Below are 20623 nucleotides of genomic sequence, written 5' to 3'. Positions count from 1 at the left end.
AGCGTCTCCCAGCGTGCGCGGTGCGTCGCGGTGCGTCGCGGTGCGCCGCGTTGCTCCAGCGTCGCGGCCTCGTCGAGCTGCACCCATGCCGCCGCGCGAGGCAGCCCCACCGCTCCGCCCGGACACCACGCAGGACGCCACCTAGGACGTCCCGCTGGACGGGGCACGGCGGCAGGCAGGTACGTGCTCGGCGACATCAACAACCCCGTCGGCGCGACCCCCAGCGGACCTCCCCCGCCTCCGCCTCTCAGCGGCCGGAGCGCCGAGCTTAACGAGACAAAAGCAGTGTCGTGTTTGGGTGGAGGGAAATCGGAGCGTGAGGGCGAGGGGGCGACTGGGGGCGACCCGCTGCAAGTGGCTCTCGAACCTAACCTCTCTCCTTGGCCGCCCTGCCACCCCGCCGCCCCGCCGCCCCGCCGCCCACGCCGCGCCCCGCCCCCACCCCGCGCCGCCACGCCCGTGTTTTGGAGCCACGCGGCCAGGCCGCCACGGTCCAAAAAACAAACCGGACTTGGCCGCACCGAACGCGCCCTGTACCTTCACGTTTTTGCAGGGCGCCTTACCAGAAGTCTGATTCCGAGAGTCGTTTGTGTTGCTCTGTCACTCTCGCCCCACGAGTGTGAGAGAGACGGCTGGTGAAGTGGAACCCGAAAGCTTGTAGCGAATGCGCCCGCTTTCAGGACTTCAGAAACTCCTAGAGTGAAACGAGCCGCGAAATCGATCATAGGCCGGAATTTCCGATCTGAAACCACGTTACGAGCACAAATCCACACCATTTCATCGGGGTGTCCTTGCCGCCGGACTGGGGTCCACAGTAAAACAAATTAATATGTCGCTGGAATTTCCCGAACCGATCGGAAACTAAACCCTCACGGTACTACCGCGCACGCTGCTGGAGGCTCCAGGGCCGAGTTTTACTGTGCCCTGTCTTTGCCTGGCTCCGACGGGGCTTCCTCCACCCTCCACCGCGTCGTCTTGTAGGGGCAGGGCAGGGAGGGAGGGCAGGGCGGCAGGGCGGGGTGGGCCCGTCATTTCGTTTTGGAGAGACGGTTCGGTTCGGCCCTTCTGATCGGGGCAGCCGTGGGGTACGTTTCCACCCCCGGCCCCGGCCCGGCCCGCGGCGTTGTTCTGGTCTGGACCGAGGTGGGGCCGCTGTGCTGGCTGGCTGCTGCCTGGCTGGCCGGCCGGCCGGCCCTCTCGAAGCGCGGGAGGCGCTCCCTTTGTGGTGTTTCTCGAAGCAAGAAGTTCTGACAGCGCGACCCGCATGCCAGGATAATGGATTGCCAGAAAAGAGGAAAGAGGAACTTTGTCGGAGGAACATGTTCCATGCTTCGCACCTCGACTCTGGGCCGCCCCGCCCCGGCGTGGCGTGGCGTGGCGTGGCGTGCATCTCCTCGTTTCGGTGCGCTTCCTGCATGGTTCCTGCGGAATCAGAATCATCCGCGCCAGAGCGGCAGAGCGGCAGAGCGTGCAGAAGATAAGGCTCGAGATAAGGACAAAGCCAGGCACAAATAAATAACAATCCGATGCCGCGGATACAACGCGCACCATTTTTTATCGTCGGCCCATCGATGGTGATGGAGACGCAGAAATCGCTTCCTAAGGATCTTCAATAGGATCTGCTTCGTAACAACGAAGAAAAATTTGTAGTTGTAGTTTCTACAATGCCTTCGGACCAGGGTGGAGACCGGGCTGAAACGGACTGGGCCAAAGTTGAACCGCGGCGAGGTAGTATCTGGGGCGATTTGTCTTGGATCCTTGTAAACAGAGAAAACATTGCCAAGAGCAAAACAACCTTCCCGTTTGGCAGCCTCACTTGGCCCGCAGGCAAGTACCCGCGGGAAAAATCGAACCGGCAACACACTTATCGGGCCGCCGCTCAATGTAGGCCAAAGACTGCCTGGCTGACTAGCCCGACGGGCAGCCGAGACCGGCCTAGCCCAGACGGGCATCGACAGGCCGCGCCTTCGCGGGGTGCGAGCCGAGCTATCTCTGACACGGCGGCCTCCTCGGCCTCCCTGGGTCCTGCGACGCGTCACGGCACGCCGCGCCGCACCACGCCACGCCGCACTACACCGCGCCACGCCACGGCCGCCGTGACAGAGAGCATGCCGGGCCCTGCAACGCCCCTGGCGCTCAGTTGGTGCGATAGCGAGTGGCAGTCGGCGCCGAGCACCGGGCCGGCCCTTCCGCGACCTCCACGTCGACGCCGAGCACCGGGCCGGCCCTTCCGCGACCTCCACGTCGACGCCGAGCACCGGGCCGGCCCTTCCGCGACCTCCACGTCGACGCCGAGCACCGGGACGGCCCTTCCGCGACCTCCACGTCGACGCCGAGCACCGGGCCGGCCCTTCCGCGACCTCCACGTCGACGCCGAGCACCGGGCCGGCCCTTCCGCGACCTCTACGTGGACGCCATGCACCGTCGCGGCGGTTTTCTAGGCGGCCACGATCGAGCGGGCGGTGCTTGTCCGCAGCAGGCAGCTGCTTCGCGGCGCCGCGCGGTTTAACGTCCTGCAGAGCCGCGTCGTGGTGAACAGCCAACTTGGCGTCCGGAGTGAGCGCTTCGCTCGGGCCTCGCTCTGCCGCGGTAAGCTCGAGACATAAGCTCCGAGGCGCCAACTCTGACTTGAGCCACGCCGGCAGCGTGGCACAGCGTGCGTGGTACCGGCCCGGCCCAGGGCCGGGCTGAACTCGGATGACTTGCGAGGCAAACTTCGAGGCCAACTCCCAGCGAGATGAGACCTGCAGTTGGGCTCCTGGGCCTGGATCTGGTTTTGGTCCTGGTCCTGGGCCAGCGGCAGGCCGGCTGCTGCTCCGAGGACTGAGAGGACAGAGGGGTTCTAGCGCCGTGACGGCAGGCCGGCCCGCCGCACCGCCGTGTCTTGCGGGCAGGCCCGCCGTCAGGGGGCTCCACGCTCTGGGGATGCGGAGCCAAAGCCGAGGAGACCAAGCCAAGGCAGCAGAGGCGAGGCGGAGCTAGCTGTCTTAAGGAGGAGTCGATTCATCTCTCTGTCTCTGTCGCACTCACGGAGAGGCCCGTAGTGATTGTGAGAGAGACAGAGATAACGGCTTTTCGGAATCGGAGTCGGGCCGGCCGGGTTGAGAGAGGGAGGGAGATGATGGTATTCTCTGTGTGTGCCTGTCAGTTTTTTATTTTGTCCGTCCGTCTGACTGTCTGACTGTCTGTCAACCTCGTCTCTCTGTTTGCCTAATGTTGGAAAGTGCACTCTACTTTGATCGTTACGCACCCGCCCTTCCCGCTACTGGCGGCAGTATATTGCAGGCCGCCCCCTTCCTTGCGGTCACACACACTCACTCACACACACACTCACACACACACGCCGCGCTCCGCACTGTACCCTTCATTCGGATTGGGCAGACAAATACAATCTGGTTGGGAAAACAGAAGTGCGTGCGGCCGTCCAAATTGTTTCATTGCCATACGCCGCCAGGACCACCAGGACGCTACTGCGCGCTTTTGGCTGTTGTGTGTTCGTTCCCGCTGAACAAATTCCATTCCGAGATCGCGATCGCTTCGCCACCACCCGTGTGCCTCCTCTCACTCTGCCGAACAATTTCACCCCGCGGATGTCCTCGCTCTGTCCCTCTCACTCGCACCTCCGGGTTGTTCTGCGCAGTGCGAGCGAGACAGAGCGACGCGGAAAGTGCGCGCGGTGAAACGCGTCCACTGTGCGCGCGGACTTTTTCTTTTCCGGCGTTTTGTTTATTTCCAGCACTTCCACCCAGTGACCGTCGTCATCTGGTCGTCGCCGACCACGCTCCGTTCTCTCGGACAACGGGGGGATGATGCGATAATCATCACGCCAGGCTGTTTGCCGCATCCACTTTGACGCCGCCGTTTGTGTTTGCATGTGTCTGTCCGTGTGTGTGTGTGTGTGTGTGTGTGTGTTTGTGTGTGTGTGTGTGTGTGTGAGAGAGAAAAGGGGGGGGGTAGGTTTCTATGACTTTGTTGGGGCGCGTGTGCGTGTGCGTGCGGTTGGGTCGTATTGACAAGGGAGCAAAACAAGTGACTTCATTTTCCACCGGCTGACCATCCTCCCGTGGCCTCTGGTTCTGGTCTCTCTACTCTGCGCAGCAAGCTGTTTCTCGAAACTAACGAACCAAGCAGCGCGCAGCAGAGTTCGTCACCTGGAGCGTATGGCGTTTGGCTGAGAGCGAAGAGTCATCAGTCCCCCAACCCTCCGCTGAAATTTTCTTTATCATGTTGATTTTATTTCTGTTAATTTTATTGTGTTAAAATGATTTGGAAATTATGTAAAGAAGAACGAAAATTATTGAAACAAATGAAGCGTGTCTCTGCCGTCGACGGAATGTTCCTCTCAGCTAATTCCTCTCGTTTGGACGGAATCAATCAACGACGTGCCGTATTTGCCCACCCGCCCCGCCCCGCCCGGCCCCGCCCCGCCCGTTGGTGCTCTCTTTCGTTCCGTATTGCCGCTCCATCCCGCATTATTAACTCAAAACACGAGTCCGCCGGACCCCACGCCATTCGCAGGCTCGCAGACGGCACTCGGGGGAGGCGAGAAGGGGGAGGGGGAGCGGCGGGGAGGGGCACAAAATAAAAGAGCGAAACAAACCGAGGGGAAAAAGAGAACATCCTCGGCGCTGTCACGTGGAGGGCGATGCGGAAAATGGCATTTTATGTTTTATTTATCTGTTGTGAAAGACGGCCGCCGAGGCCAGGACGCTTTGCGGCGCATCGGCGCATCGTGGCTGCCAGCTCGGACAGGGTGGCAAGGCAGTTGGCGGCGCATCGTGGCTGCCAGCTCGGACAGGGTGGCAAGGCAGTTGGCGGCGCATCGTGGCTGCCAGCTCGCCAGGGCGGCCGGCACGGGCGCCAGGCTACGCCAGGCGGAGATGGACGGCCGGGCGGCGGGATCATGCCGGGCTTTGCGCCGCCTTCCTCCGAGCAGAGCTTCCCTCTCTCTCGCACCCCCAGTCCCCCGCGGCGCGCCCCACGAGTGCGAGAGAGACGGGAGGGCACACACGCGGGCGGGGGCCTCGAGCGAGCCTCATAAATGGAAAGCCCACTGGAGGCGGGTAAACGCGCGCAAGGCGCGGCAACTTCGGAGATATACACTAGTGGAGGCGAGGCGAGGCGATCCGGAACGCATTGGGAGAGTGGAGCGAGTCCAGCACAGTCTGCCGGTGCGCACACTGCGCGACCGCATGGGACCGCACCGCACAATGGACCAGACGACCACTACTCCGTGCGCGGACTGGACCCAAAGCAACGCGAGACCACGTGCAAAAATCGCACCGAGGAATTCAGAGTGTGCGTGGTGAGTGCGGCGAGCGCGGCCCGAGGGAAAGAGGCGAGGGGGCAAAAACTCGCGCAATCATGTGTACACGGCCCCCGAAATCACACGCGAATCATTGAGAATCACGCGAAATCAAGCAATCCGAAATCAACCAAAATCACTAAAATCGACCGAAATCAGGCAGAATCACACGAAACCAGGCAAAATCAGTCCGAAATCATTTCTTTCCGTACACAATCACACACATTCACGCTCGACATCACCCTGCTGCGTCGCGAAAGAAGGCAGAATCAGCCATGAAATCAATTAAAACCATGCGCAATCATTGCGTTTTCCGAATCATGTGTACACGAAAATCCCGAGTTTTTGCCCCCTCGGAAAGAGGCCTGCTTTGCAAGTCACCGAGTCACGCCTCAGCCGAGATGAAGAGAAGAAGTTGCGGGCTGTCTCCCGGCATCTCCGGGGCCCACGGCTCGCCGGGGCCGAGGCGGCCGAGGCTGTGTGCCCCACACCGCGTTGACAGCGCCGCCCGGCGCCGCCTGCCTCTGCCTCGAGAAAAGTGGCTGCGACGCGGAGAGTGCGAAACGCGAAACCCGAGCCGACAGGCAGAGCTTGCTGCAGAGGCAAAGGACTCCAGGGCTGCAGCGTTTCTCCAGGAGGACTCCACCGTGGTCTCCAGCAGGACTCCAACGTATCAGCAGGACTCTGCCAGGACTCTGTCAGCAGAAGAGTCTGCGAGGACAGGTCTCTGTCAGCGTAAGACAATGTGAGGACAGGACTGTGGTCGGACAGGACTCTGGCAGGACTCCAGCAAGACTCGCCGCTCGGGGCAGACGCTATGCGGGGGCGGGGCGTGGCCCCGGCAAAGGGATGGGGGCGCGCTGCGTACTGCGTATCGGACTCCGGGCCGTATACCTGCATGTCAGCCCTTTCACGGACCCTGCGCGTGTGGAAGTGCGTGTATGGGGCCTGTTGTGTGGCAAAAGGGCTCAGAGGCAGCCAGCACAGCCAGGCAGCTGCAAAGGTTCGCATGGCGGTGCGCTGCTGTGCGGTCGGGGCGCTGCACTGGGAGGCGGCCAAGCAGGCCAAGCAGGCCAAGCAGGCCAAGCAGGCCAAGCAGGCCAAGCAGGCCGAGCATTTTGCAGTGCTGTGGCCAGCGCCCCGGGGGTTGATGCGCAACCCTGTCACACTGCTCCTAGAGTGGGCCGGCGGAGTCTGACCAGTGGCGGCCACAGGGAGGCAAAAGAGGAGGGGGGGCGGCGTGAATCCCATCAGACCCAACGCCACCGCGCGGAAAGTTGCCCGAGAGGGGATGAGATGAGACAGATCCGGAACTCGAGATAAAAACCCGTGCCGCCCTAATAGCCCTGATGGTGTCCTCTGCACAGGCTGCTTCGGAAACGGCCGCCGTCTCTCTCGCACTTGTGGGACGTGCCGTAGCGGTGCGAGAGAGACAGAGCGACCGTTTCGGCATCGGCCTGCCGGCGGAGGGAGCCTTGTCTTGACGGCTGAGTCTGTTTTGTTGGCACCCCGACGTTCCGACGCCTCGCCGCGCTGCCGATCGTGAAGGCCGTCGTCCTTGATCGCGGCAGTGTCACGGGCGCCGTTGGCGTGCGCGGCGACCGCGGCGATCACGGCCCCGTCGATGTGCGCCCCGATAGCGGCCCTTTGCGTGTGCGACACACCGTAGGACACGCCGTGGGACACACTGTGGGTGCTGTACCAAAGCGCGGCCAGCGACATGCAGTGCGCGGCCTGCTAAGTGCAGCACCGCGGCCCGCGCGCCAGCGGCAAATCCATTTTATTTACACTCGAACGCTGCGGTGGTGGTTTCTAAACCTTCTCTCTCTGTTTCTCTGTGTCGGCAGGCAGGAGGGAAGGCGAGTCCGTTATGAAGTTTTCCCGGCGGCCGGCGCAGTCTGACCGCCCGCAGCGCAGCCTACTCTCAGGACAGGTAACAACAACCGAATGAAGGGAGCCTTCCCGTCGGCTGTTTTGGCAGTGGGGTGGTGCTGTCGGCAGGGGCGGGGCCATCATCTTTCTCCTTCTCCGGAGGCAGTCAATCATGGCAGTGTCACCGCACTTCGCGCTTCGCGCTTCGCGCCGCCCAGCCTGGTGCACTGCAAAACACCGACACAGTTTCCCGACGGTGTACCCCACTGTGAGCATGCTCCGAGCCGCTGGCGCAATCTGCCCGCCCGGATCGGGCACCCATTAAAACGCGAGACTCTTTCTGTGACCGAAAGCCCACCACACCGCGCTCCGACCTTGCCGCTGTGGGTGCCGCGTTAGTCCTGCCGACAAACAGGCGCTTTCCACGCCGCGTGTCGCTGGGGTATCAGTCACGAGGGATCCTCGCGACAGAGCGTTCCACCGGAATGCGCCTCGCCTCGAACAAGTCGCTGCTAACGGAGAACAGGCCGGGTATCTGCAGCGGGGCGATAGCACTACAACCAGACTAAAACACGAGCCGAGCCCAAATGTCAGTGTCACTCACTGCGCCCGCTGGCGGCGCTGGCGTGCTGAATGTCGTGGCGGGCCGAATCCGAACAACTAGAACAGCAGCGTTTCCGGCGCTCTGTCTCTCTCGCACTCACGGGGCGGCCCGCGCTGCCCGCGACGGGGTGCGAGAGAGACGAGCGACGTCCCGAATCGGCCTGCAGGACGACTAGGCGGAGGAGGGAACGACAGCGACGGCGCGTCTCCCCACTGTGGACTGCTTCCGAGAGTCCTCTCCGTCGCCCTGTCTCTCTCGCACTCATGGGGCGCACCGTGACGGAGAGACAGAGCGACGAAAGCGACTCTCGGAATCGCAGTGTGCTGGCACTGCCGGCTGCACTGAAAAACCAAACGTGGTCTAGACCGCATCATTGGTGTGGTCAAATGGATGCCATTTTGACCGCATCAGTTGGTGTGGTCTAGATCACGTTTGGGGCGTTTGGTGTGGTCTAGACCACACCAAACGTGGCCAAACGTGGTCTAGACCACACCAAACGCCCCAAACGTGGTCTAGACCACACCAACTGATGCGGTCAAAATGGCATCCATTTGACCACACCAGTTGGTGCGGTCTAGACCACGTTTGGTTTTTCAGTGTGCCGGGGTAATTTGACTGGGAACCCCTTCATTTCTTTGAATCTGAAATGCGTGATACGTGGTCTGAGCGGCTGTCGGGATGAAACGCAGTGAACTTCGCCTCGCCGCCGCCTGCGCCTTCTCCGGCGGACCGCTCGCGAGACATCCACCAGGCTGTCGCGGACGTGACTCAACTTTCGACAGCGACGCGGGGCGACGCGGGGCGACGCGGGGCGCGCCGAGAAAGGGAAGGGAAATGAATCGGGAATCACCGACTGGCACGCGGCAACGCACAGTGGAGCGAAACGCCAAAAAATGCGACATCGTGCGACATAGAATCATTTTCCGATCTGTCAGCTTTTTTCACGGCATATGGTCATTTCATGATGTTATCTAGTAAAAGAAATGATTTTCTAGTATTGGCTAGGCTTGTAGAGCTAAAAATCGCGAAAAACATGAAAATTTTGTACCAAAATCTGCCATTTTTTACACGTTTTTTGTCCGTTACACTCACATTTTTTCGATTCTGCAACTTTTCTCAATAGATTCTGAAAGCTAAGGACAAGGCCTACAACTTTTGTTATGGTCGCAACGCTGTAGCGAGGTCGGCCATTCGACTTTTTTTAGCCTCAAAGGTTTTTCCTTTAATAAACTTCATGGGAAATTTATTCCTATTTTGACAAATTTAGGTTTTTTTGTGCCCTTGAGGTCTGTGTTGCCTCGTAACATCTATTTTCGGTTCTTATAAACTCGATTGGATGAATTAAAAATGGTTGGGATGTAAAGCGGACTGCAGGGGCAAAAAAAATACCTAAATTTGTCAAAATAGGAAAAAATTTTCCCAAAGGGAAAATTTTATTAAAGGAAAAACCTTTGAGGCCAAAAAAGTCGAATGGCCGACCTCGCTACAGCGTTGCGACCATAACAAAAGTTGTAGGCCTTGTCCTTAGCTTTCAGAATCTGTTGAGAAAAATTGCAGAATCGGAAAAATGTCAGTTTTACGGGCAAAAAACGTATAAAAAATGGCAAATTTTGGTACAAAATTTTCATGTTTTTCGCGATTTTTAGCTCTACAAGCCTAGCCAATACTAGGAAATCATTTCTTTAACTAGATATCATCATGAAATGACCATATGCCGTGAAAAAAGCTGACAGATCGGAAAATGATTCTATGTCGCACGATGTCGCATTTTTTGGCGTTTCGCTCCACTGTGCAACGCAGCGCGCCGCCCGAACAAAATGACGCGAACGTTATTCCACCCTCTCGGCGCTTTCAGAGCGCGCCTCCAGGTTGCGCTGGCTGCGCCTAGCGCTGCGACTAGCGCCCGTTGCGCCTCGCTCGAGTAATTTACAGTGCCCCCGGAAACAAAAGTTTTCGCCGCCCCGCGCCGCGCCGCGCCCCGCCACGCCCCGACGCGCGCAGAGGAAGTGAGCGATTTGCTTTCTCTATCTCTGCTTCTTCTCCGTCCGCCCGCCTGTCGGGAAGGGCCAACGCCACTCCCCTGGAGGAGACACACTGCACTCACATGCACGCCCCCGACGAAAAAAGGAAGAAACGACGTGAAAACAGAGGGGATCTGGAGGAACTTTTAATGTCATTCTGATCACGAAAATGATTAACAGACATGCTTGACTTTGGTATGCCCCAAGCCCCTCCGATCGGTCCGATCCGAAACACTACTCCATTCCCAGAAGTTCCAGCATATCCACGGCCCAAGACGGTTCCCCATGCATGCAGCTTCACGCTCTGCAATTCCTTGAAATGATTTGCAATGCTTTGCTAGTGCCGCCGCACTGGGGCCGACCCGCGGCGGACGCAGCGACGCAGATTCATATTCATGTTGCCGGTTCATTCATTGCGGTTCGCGAGGCGCAATTTGGCGCACACTGTTAAAAAAAATTTCTGAATTTTCAGACTAATTTGAGTGAAGTACTTTTACATAAACTCGTTATTAATTTTCAGACTCGTCTTGGTCTGAAAATGAAGTCTTAAAATTCAGACATGGCCAAGTCTTAAAATTCCCACTGCTTTGTAGCTGAAAATTCATACTTTTTGTCCAAAATTTTAGAACATACTGTGTGAATTCATCCTGCAGCAATCGTGCGGAAAGGGCAGCCTATTGTGGTGGTCTAGACGCTTGTTAGGGCGGACCTACTGGACGGATAACGATTTTTCTCCTGTGAGAGACAGAGCAAACTTCAAAGCGCGCCGGGATTCCGCGCACGATGGACACCATCGCTACTTAAAAAATATCAGACGAGATGGTCCGCAGTAAGACTGAGGCCCTCGTCGTTCGAGGGTGAGATCACATATAGAATCTCCCATGTGTGCCACAACATCACGGAGGATCATGCGGGCACCCAACCTAATGACCGAACGCAGACGCCAGCGAGAGCCAACATTGAAATGCGGTTTTATCGACTTCAGAGTAATATTTTGTTTCAAACTTATTGCTAAAGGCTAGAGCTGATAATTACTAAAGCAACAGATGATGCTGTTTGCAAAAATTATTTACTTTAATGACATTAATCGGAAATACAAAGTGGCGATCTGCCGCGGCGCTCCAGGCGCCACCTAGCGGCAGGTCCCTGAAACGTAACTCCAGGCGGCTGCAAGCAAGTGGACCAAACCATTTGAGAAGTGATTGGTCCACAGTTTGCATTCACAAGCTCCCTCAACATAACAACTGCCAATATCATAATGCTTTGATGCGCGACGTTTGATTTTGTATATCTGGTTTTGTATTAGTCAGCCTAATCTTAATTTTATGACTTCCCTCATTATGAAATTTCAGACTGGGTACAAATATTCAGACCAAGCACGGTCTCAGACTGCCCTGTCTGAATCTCAGACAAAAGTTATGAAATTTCATAAAAAGGTCTTAATTGGTGTTTCATAACGTCAAGTCTGAAAAAAGTTGTCTGAATTTTCAGAATTTTTTTAACAGTGCAAGGGTCGTGGCGCCAAGTCGCGCGGCAGGGCCGGGCGGGGCGGCCCTCTTGGGCCGTTAATTGTTTGAGAGAGGTCGGGGCTGCGGGGGAGGAGAGAGAGGGGAAGGAGGGGAGGGGGAATCAATATCTCAGCTGACTACTCGGGCAACACCCCCAAAGGACGCGCCGCCAGCACCGCCGCGCCGGATGTGAATGTTTGCGGAGCAACGCACCATAGCGATGAATATGAATCTGAATGGGTGCGTCTGCCTAAGCGGGTACGCGCAAGCGCGGGGCGAATCACCGCCGCCGATTCAGGCGGAGGGAGAGGGAAAGGGGGTGGGAAACGTCACGTGGTTTGCGAACAGGCAGCCCCCGCCCCCGAGGACGATGTCACGATGGCACTAGATGGCACTAGACGCAGCGAGGCTGGTCGCGCGCTGCGCGGTCTCTGCGTCTCCGCGCGGCCCTCTAGGCTACTCTAGCCCCGCCCCACCCTCGCGGCAGCGCGGCCACGGCGGCCACTCGCTCCGTCCGGCCTTCAACTTTTGCCGCCAACAGTTTTCCCGAGTACCTCCTCCTCGTGGAGTGGTGGCCGCCGCGGCTTCGGGGTGGGGGAAGGGGTGGGGGGCGCGAGCGTCGTCCAGAGAACGAGGCGGCGGCGCCGCGGACAGCGACTGCCCTTCTTCTCTCGAAAGTCAACATTCGCGTCGGCTCCTTTTTATCCCCTTCACCCCTTCTGTACATTGCTCTTGGTGCGGCCACCGCCTTTGTCCCCCCCCCTCCCCCGAGTCACGCCCTCCCTGCAACACCAACCCCTCCCCCTCCCCCCGCGGTCCCGCGGGATACGGCCGGGCGGGGTGCCAACTCCTCAGCCTGTATGATGTTGCTCGGTGGAGTGTGCCTGCGGCCCCGCTCGGCTGGCCGACCGGGGCAGCCAGCCGGAGCAGCCAGCCAGCCAGCCAGCCAGCCAGCCCGCCCGCAGGGAAATGAATGCTCCCTCAAAACGACATCACAGACTCTTTTTCTCCAGCGCCACCAGCTCGCCGCCTCGGGCGCACGGCGGCACAAGGCGGCGCAGCGAGAGGGCCGCCGCCGCCCCAGTCCCAAATTAGGGCGGTCCAGGGCCCAGCCTGGCCCAGCCGTGGTGCGACGTGTGCGAGCTGGAGCGCTCTGGAGCCAAGCTGGAGCGAAGCTGGAGCGCCTGCCGAGCGCAGGGTAGGCCGCACGGAGCACGTGGGAGCCTTGCGGGCCGGCCGCCGGGGCGGGGCGGGGCGTGCTCTCCGAAATCCAATCAGCCTCCGTGCCACGAAGGACCAGGAGCGGCCCGGCACACCGGAGGCTTGTGATGAGGCACACGGGGTGCATGAGGATGCGGGGCAGAGCAGGGCGGGGCCTGGCCGGGCCGCACGCAGGGCGGCCGTGGGGCCGGGGGGGAGGGCACGCTGGATGCTGAGCTACCGTACCCTGCAAAAAAACAGGCGCCGTTGTGCTAGTTTCGGTCACTTTCCTATCCACTCCCTCAAAACCTTACAAACTAGGCCTCCCAAAGAACACTACATTGTCAGAGAAAACAAATTCTGCCGCAAAATCAGTGCCGCAACGAAACAGAATTTAGTTTCCGGGAACTTTCCCCTCTCCGTTGCGGAACGCGCAGGAAAAAGCGACCAAGGTGTTTGGCGGTTGCCAAAACGGTTTCTTTCCTTTTCCCCATTGCCGCGGGAAAGCGGGGAAAGCACGGAAAGCACGGCGTCGAGCACGGCGTCGCGCACGGCGCGGGGGTTTCTTCTTTTCACCGCCACATAAAGGGAGAGCTGGCCGACGGAGGCGGACTCCATCCCGGCCGGAATATGCGCGCGTTCCCCCGCCGCAGAGCCCCGTCTTTCTCGCTCTCACGGAGCGCCCCGCGGCCCCGCGGCGGTGCGAGAGAGGCGGAGCGACGAATGGCCCTGCTGGCCCTGCTGGCGCGGCGGAGATCCAATCGCGTCCCGCCTCCGCCACGCCTCCGCCACGCCTCCGCCACCATCGCCAGCGAGATGAATTTCTCTCCCTTTGTCGGCCGCGTCTGCCCGCCAGACCGATTCCACACAGTGTCGTTCGCGGTCTCTCTCGCACCCACACGGCACGCCCCGAGAGTGCGAGAGAGACAGCGGCGCCCGGCGGTGAAAGGGGCCGCCGCCGGCCCGGCCCGCCCGGCCCGCCGCCAATGCGCTTACATGCCACGACAAACTCGAGCTCGATTGCCTGAGGCAGGAAGCCGAGAAGGGCCGGGGCGGGGCGGGCTAGGGCGGCCCGGGCAGTGTGGGAGAGAGACAGGTGTGGAGGCAGGTGCACAGGGCAGCCACCACTCATCCACTTATTGGATCAGCGCTACCCACCCCTACCCCTACCCCTCCCCACCCCTCCCCCACCCCTCCCCCACCCCTCCCGTCCCGGGCGTCCACTCGCCACCCCGCCGGGGCCGCCCCTCCCCCCGCACAAATGGCACTTACAGCGGTAAATTTTTAAATTTCACTCCCCACTCCTCGCGTTCGCCGTGCATAATGAACCAAGGCGACGACGCCAGCGTCAAGACGATGCGAAGTCAGTAGCGCGCAGAAGACTCATTCCGAGCGTGGCTTCCGTCTGTCTCTCACGCACCCGTCCGCGCGCCCCTGGAGTGTGAGGGAGACAGCCTAACCGAACCGTCCCTTTGTCACCCACAGGAGCGATGCTGCCCCGGTTCTCGCCGCGCCGCCACTTCCTGTGGCTGGTGCTGGTGTCCAGCGTGGTGCTGCTCGTGATGCTCAACATGCACCTCAAGCCGCGCTGGGGCGGCGGCCCGCTGGGCGGGGCGGGGCTGGCCGCCCCCGGGCCCCGGCTCGCCGCCGGCCTGGCCCCGGCCGCCGCCAACGCCGCCAACGCCGCCAGCGGCGCGGTGGCTGACGGCGTGTCCACCACGGCGCACCCGGCGCCCAATCTGTGGCCGCCCGACGGTCCGGTAAGTGGTTTGGTCGCCGCGGCGCCGCGGTCAAACACCGTTCCTCAACTTTCAACGAGCTTTTCGTTGCTTTCTCCCCAGGGCGCGTCGGTGCGGCCGGTGCCGTTCCCAGTGCACCCGGAGCGGCTGCCCTGGTACATGACGGACGGCAAGCGCAGGCCCACGCCCGTGCTCAAGGACCCGCGCACCGGGCGCCGCGTGTCCCGCCTCTGGCCGGAGGTGCGTCGAGTCCTGCAGGTCCACGCTGACCCGTACCGACAGAGTCCTTGACCCTTTGGCCTTTCCAGGAGGAGGTCGGCGGCGACCGCGTGCTGAACCAGCTCATGTTCGTGCCGCCGGAGCCGGAGGGCGGCGCGCCCGCCGGCGAGCCCAAGCTCAAGAAGATCCTGCTGTACAACGGGTGGGCGTCGTGGGGCGGGCTGGCGCCCGGCCGGGCCGTGTTCGAGCGTGAGCAGTGCCCCGTGGACACGTGCACGCTCACGGACCGGCAGGACGAGGCGGGCACGGCCGACGCCATCCTGTACAAGGACTACTTCCGCCACCCCGACGCCCCCCGGCCGCCGCGGCAGGTGAGTGGGCAGCGCAGCAGCGGCCTCGCCGCCGCAGCCAAATGTTTGCGGTTCGAATCCGCCACCACGCATCACCCGTCACGCCACTGGCGTGTCGGCTTACACGGTGTGCCTTCGCGTGTCTCAGATCTGGATCCTGTACTTCCTGGAGTGCCCGTACCACACGCAGCATATCAAGTACAACGACGTGTTCAACTGGACCGCCACGTACCGGCGCGACAGCGACCTGGTGGCGCCGTACGAGCGCTGGGCGTACTACGACCCGCGCGTCAAACAGCGCCCGCTCAGCGAGATGCCCAACTACGCCGCCAACAAGACCAGGAAGGTGCGTACGTCCACCGTGTCCGCGATGCTTGTCATGAATATTGCGGCGACCGACGTCGAGGCGCTAGGGAGCACTCGACTGACATGTTCGATGACGGGGCATTAACGCGCCGCGCGGGCTGACAGTTTAACGATACCGCAGGTCCCGAGGGGAGGAAAGGGGGGGGGGGGCACGCCTCGGGGGTCGCACCCGAGCGTCGCTTGCGGTGCGGGTGGCTTCGGCACGGCCGAGAGCTACGAGGCTGGGGAGCCGCGGTCTCGGAACACCCACCGGTTCAAAATGGGTGCTCCCAGCGAGGCTATTTCAAGTCAAGGCCCAAGGGTACGGCAGCGCACTGTACGTCACGGGGAAGGCTCGGGGGGGATACGCTTGGCTCCTGTGTCCGGTGGACCAGCAAGGGCTAGTCTCGTGCTCGCGGCGCGGCCCCTACCCCTTCCGCAGCCTTTGGTTCGCGTGCGTGCGTACAGGGAATGAGCAAGGACCGCAAGAAGGGCGCACTGCGACCCCTGCGGACTGATTCCGAAAACCGCTTTCGTCGCTCTGGCGCTCTCGCACTCATGGAGCGTTTTGTGTAGGGGCGAGAGAGACAGAGCTATGGAAAAGGTTCTCGGAACCAGTCTGCCGGCCGACCACGGCCGACCGCATCAGGCATCAGTCTGCCGCCGACCGCATGGCGCGGCCTGGCGAGCACGCGGCACGCGGGCCCTAGAGGCCTTCTTGTTGTCTGCCAGCTCTGCCAGCTCTGCCAGCCGCGGAGCCGTGGCGCGCACCGCCGCGGGCATTGCCGGCATTGCCACCCCCGCGCCGGAGATACCCCGCGCCCTGGTGCGGCGGGCCTACCCCTCTGCAGTGGCGCGGCCGGCAAGGGGTATCCCCGACTGAATGCGCTGCGCCCTGTCCGCAGGTGGCGTGGTTCGTGTCCAACTGCGCGGCCCGCAACGGCCGCCTGCAGTTCGCCATGGAGCTCTCCAAGCACATCCAGGTGGACATCTACGGCGCGTGCGGCCAGCTCAAGTGCCTGCGCAACGAGCCCGAGCGGTGCTTCGCGCTGCTGGACCAGCACTACAAGTTCTACCTAGCCTTCGAGAACTCCAACTGCAAGGACTACATCACGGAGAAGTTCTTCGTCAACGGCCTGGGGTGAGTTGGGGCTGCTGACGAGGGCGTAGGCGACGACCGCGATCATGCTAACCGATGTCGATGTTGCGCAGGCGGAACATCATCCCCATCGCCATGGGCGCGCAGCCCGAGGACTACGCGCGCTCGGCGCCGCACCACTCCTACATCCACGTGGACGACTTCGAGTCGCCCAAGGCGCTGGCGGCCTACCTGCACAAGCTGGACCAGGACGACGACCTGTACAACAGCTACTTCCGCTGGAAGGGCACGGGCCAGTTCATCAACACGCACTTCTTCTGCCGCCTGTGCGCGCTGCTGCACGACGACTTCCGGCCCAAGTCGTACCGCGACGTGAACGCGTGGTGGCGCGGCCCCGGCGTGTGCACGGCCACCTCGTGGCGCAAGCAGGGCAAGCACAAGTTCATCCTGCCGCCCGACGACGACCGCCAGGGCCGGCTGGACCGGCAGGACCTCCGGCAGGACCGCGGGGAGAGGAGCAAGGACTGAGAGAGACTGACCCAACCCTCGGCCGGCGCCAGCCACGGCGCGGGACGGCACAGCGCGCTCCAAACGTCTAGCAGGGAATCTTGAAAGAAATCGTGCGAACATAGTGCGAACTAAATTTGTTCCTGACTCTCTTGTAAGATATGAAGGGAAAGATGAAGGAAAACATTCGTTTCCAATATGTTTGCACAAAAGTCTTTCTACAATTACAAATGGAGTCAAATTTCTTGGAGAGACATTTGAGTGCAGCAGCAGGAGGCTTGTGATGCTCGGTGGCGGTCTTGGCCATGAGGTCCCCCTCCGAGCCGGGCCCGAAAACGTCCCGGGCAGTCCGACAAACCGCGGCGAAGGTGATTGTGCGCGCAACGACTGAGAGTGTGTTACCAGGAAAAGAGCACAATTACTGTGATGAAAGCAATTATGTGATATTGAAACTACAAACAAAACAAAGAAAAGAATTTAAACGTTAAAAAGACACTACCAAGAATAACCAAAATGTACAGTTAAGTAGCTGGGCACAATAACCCTAATTGTAAATTTTTAGATGAAGAGACGACAAAGTTTAAAATTCGCGTTGCCATGTGTGTTCAGCGCAAGGTGCTATCGTTGTAGTGTGACAGTCAATTTTGCGAAATCCAAACCCTGAAGGGGAAGTTTCAAGTCAAGGCTGACGCACAGCTTGCCTTTAAAGCCAAGTCCTCGAGTTTTTAACTTCCTAATTACATAAATTAATTGTAGACAGTGTTGTTAGGTAACAATTTTCTAAAGGTGGACGGAGCGTTGTAAACGTTGCTGTTCGTGTAGTAATATTCAATGTCATGTTAAACGCGTGTCTTCTTTTCTCGCCACATTTGTATATAATCATCAACTCTAAATGTTCATATAAAGTTCATATTAAAAATATTCCATTTCTAAGGCTTGTGCAATGTTTGTTTGTGATGTGACATGTCGAAGCTGATGTAAGCTAAGGAGTAAGTTGACTTCAATCGTCGAAGGCTTTTAAATATAGGCGTTCTTTGCTTCCGTCGGTATATCAAACTGTTGGCATAACGTAAAAGTTAACTTAAATTTTTATTTATTAAACAATGGGAAGGAAAAGCGCTGTTTCGTCTCAAGGCACAATTACTTATCCTGCTTAGAATTATCTAGATTCCTTGTTCATCATCTGTAATCTAAGCAGATATTTTTTAAAAGAGATTAGTATTTATTTATTTTGCGGGAAACTTAACACGTGGCCGGTGTTCGACACCTCTCCACCTCCCGCGGTTCTCTAGGGGTTGACATCAAAAGCGACTCTGGTTTTAAAAGTCGTATGTCTGACTTGCTCGCTGACATTCACAGATTTGGTGGACATTCATGGTGGTTAAAATGTAATGTTCACGATCGAGTCGAGTAAGAGCTGAGTTGTTTTGAAAGAGTCCTTTAGCAACACCGTACGGAGGAGGTTGGCATCAAACAGGGTATTATTAGTTTATCAAATGCTATCTCTCGACAGTATTTTCAAGGAACAAAAAATAAACCGTGTCGAAACATGGATCCAGTGGAACTGCTGACACAGTGCAAGTAACGCGTGCGTGATAGTTTGAAACGCTGAAACAGAATACAAAATTGCCGAATGGGGCGGATGGGGCCAAGCGTGAGCCCTTTGCAGTGTGTGCCCGCTTCGGAAACACTGTTTTCGGACACCGCGCGTTACCTTGCTAACCACAGTACGAAGTGTGTAATATCACTGCCAAATAAATTAAACCTGAGGAGATCCTCAAAAGTTTCCAGTCCTCTGAGCTACAATTCTTTTCGTCGATGTTTTTTCCTCACGAGGCCGAAAGAAATGATTGTTCCTTATATCTCTATGATATGCTGTAGATTATTATTAGTTTTAATTGTTATGAGTATTACTACCTACGCATACTTTTATGGTTGTGAAGTGATCATGTAACATTAGTTCCCTTGTTCGCTCCTCGCTCTGTCTGTAAATGAATTTTCCATGTGTCGCACTTTATCCATTTTACACAGCAAACCGTTCCGACCGTTACCTTCAAAGGCCCATTGATAACTGCTCAATGCTCGCATCATGGCTGCTATGTTGTTCTTCCACTGTCGCTAAGTACAAAAGCAGGATTAAGTTTGCATATCAGGGAGCGACCATCATGGCGAGACGCAAACAAACTCGCCGTGGATTTGAATGAATAAAAAAAATCATTTCACAAAGTTCTCCGAGTTCTTTTTTTTCTACCATTTTAATTGATCGTCTGTTTCCAATCAGAATTAAATGACATGATTGAACGAACTAACACATATTCAATAGTACAGAATTAAGTAGACGTGCACACGCACACATTTTCACACTTGCTCATCTCTCTCTCTCTCTCTCTCTCTCTCTCTCTCTCTCTCTCTCTCTCTCTCTCTCACACACACACACACACACACACACTTACTAGGAACACTAGTGTGTCTACACATAATACATTGGTACAACATCACAACCGCTTATACTAAACAACGAACAGGCCATCATCACATTGTTGAATTGAGCGCACAGCACACCTCATGATGCGGATTATTATTGCAGCGGAACACTGCATAAACAAACCACTTCGGCCTAAATTTGTACACGTCTCTTAATAAATGACAGAAAACACCAAAATTACGGTAATGACTAATGCACGTAGATAAAAAATACACAATCTTTTGCAGCGTACATATTCACTTTCCTCTGGCTGTGTTAGACGCATAATTAAGTACGTCATAAAACTCCGTCTAAAAAATAAAGTAACCTCTTGGCATTTATCAATAATCATAACTGTCTAGAAGAGAATATTCAAGGTGAATTCATGATTTATCCTTCTTTTCGTTGATAGAGGTCCCTCAACTCACAGACACGAGACCAGGCTTCCCCGTCCCTCATTCTTTCCTCACAGCCACACTTCTCTCTGCGACAAAGTCCATTCCCACGAGATACATTGAGAGCAACAGAAAAACACTTACAAAAGAATTACTCTATATGTGAGAGAGACACAGTAAGTTTAACTTGACGATAGTTTGTCCGACTAAGATAAATGGTTCAATTAGCGCTTAGGTAAAAAATAAAGGCAATTCGTGACTATCAATTTGGTTCTTCTCCCCAATTAAAGTTTAATTTCAAAACATGCAACTAATAGCGGCACGATTTTGTCACAGAAAAGGATGCGCTCCGCAGCACATCACCCATCGAGATGCAATATTCTGGTTTCCGAACTTCTAATGAATTCTGTGAGGGTAGCCACAAGTTCTCTTCAGTTTTGTGATGTGCCCAAGACCATCGATTAATGGTACAAATGCTGCGCAGAATAGATCGTGCCTTCTCTCTCACTTAACAGGATTTGCAAACATACGCGCGAGGTTTGTCCTAATAAAATTAACATAGATAAACAACATCAAATATAGACGATTCGGAAAAGTAGTAACAGCAAAGCAAAGCTGGCACGTTCCGCAGCACCGCAGCATCTGGCGTTGCGTGCAGTGCCTGTCGGCCTAGCGCTGCGAGAAGCAGGGAGGCAAGAAGATCTGCGCTGCCGGCATGACGGGCAGCAAGGAAGCGCCCAGCATGTAGGGTCGGTTCCGCGGGTCCTGGAACAATACACGGCGTTACACTAATGACGAGCGGTGCGGTCCCGAGTCGCACAAGGCAGCCTCTTTCTGGCGGCTTGTTAGATAAGACCGCGCGCTGCTGGTGCTAATTAACAGAGTCTCGGAGTCTGTGACCTGCCAGGAGAAGGATCATAACGTTTGGGGGGTTTTGCTGCATACGTCCAAGGCGGTAGAGACAGCCGAATTTAATACCACGTGCCTCGCAGGAG

General features: G+C 57.7%; 2 protein-coding genes and 1 long non-coding RNA gene across 8 annotated transcripts in view; 2 read left to right on the top strand and 1 right to left on the bottom strand.

Moving 5' to 3' along the window:
- Positions 1–2201: 2201 nt before the first annotated feature.
- On the top strand, positions 2202–14129 carry LOC117649852. The gene is made up of 3 exons (XR_004588010.1): positions 2202–2589; positions 7153–7238; positions 13996–14129. It is a non-coding gene; the product is annotated as an uncharacterized LOC117649852 (long non-coding RNA).
- Positions 14130–14217: 88 nt separating this feature from the next.
- On the top strand, positions 14218–17702 carry LOC117649851 (glycoprotein 3-alpha-L-fucosyltransferase A-like). The gene is made up of 6 exons (XM_034393012.1): positions 14218–14270; positions 14352–14489; positions 14558–14839; positions 14967–15164; positions 16069–16304; positions 16376–17702. Exons 2-6 carry the CDS (start codon positions 14409–14411, stop codon positions 16788–16790), a joined length of 1212 nt encoding a protein of 403 aa, XP_034248903.1. The 5' UTR covers positions 14218–14270; positions 14352–14408; the 3' UTR covers positions 16791–17702.
- A 1294-nt stretch (positions 17703–18996) lies between these two features.
- LOC117649850 (retinitis pigmentosa 1-like 1 protein) overlaps positions 18997–20623 on the bottom strand; it is a 50956-nt gene continuing 49329 nt past the window's right edge. For all 6 annotated transcript variants that reach the window (XM_034393009.1, XM_034393007.1, XM_034393008.1 and 3 more), the window contains one exon: positions 18997–20393. In XM_034393009.1, the coding sequence (XP_034248900.1) occupies positions 20298–20393 (96 nt within the window). In that variant the 3' untranslated portion in view covers positions 18997–20297. The remainder of the gene's footprint in view (positions 20394–20623) is intronic.

Source organism: Thrips palmi, unplaced genomic scaffold (assembly GCF_012932325.1).
Source record: "Thrips palmi isolate BJ-2018 unplaced genomic scaffold, TpBJ-2018v1 HiC_scaffold_4, whole genome shotgun sequence".
In the NCBI taxonomy this organism is placed as follows: domain Eukaryota; kingdom Metazoa; phylum Arthropoda; class Insecta; order Thysanoptera; family Thripidae; genus Thrips; species Thrips palmi.
This window is presented reverse-complemented; position numbering and strand designations above follow the sequence as displayed.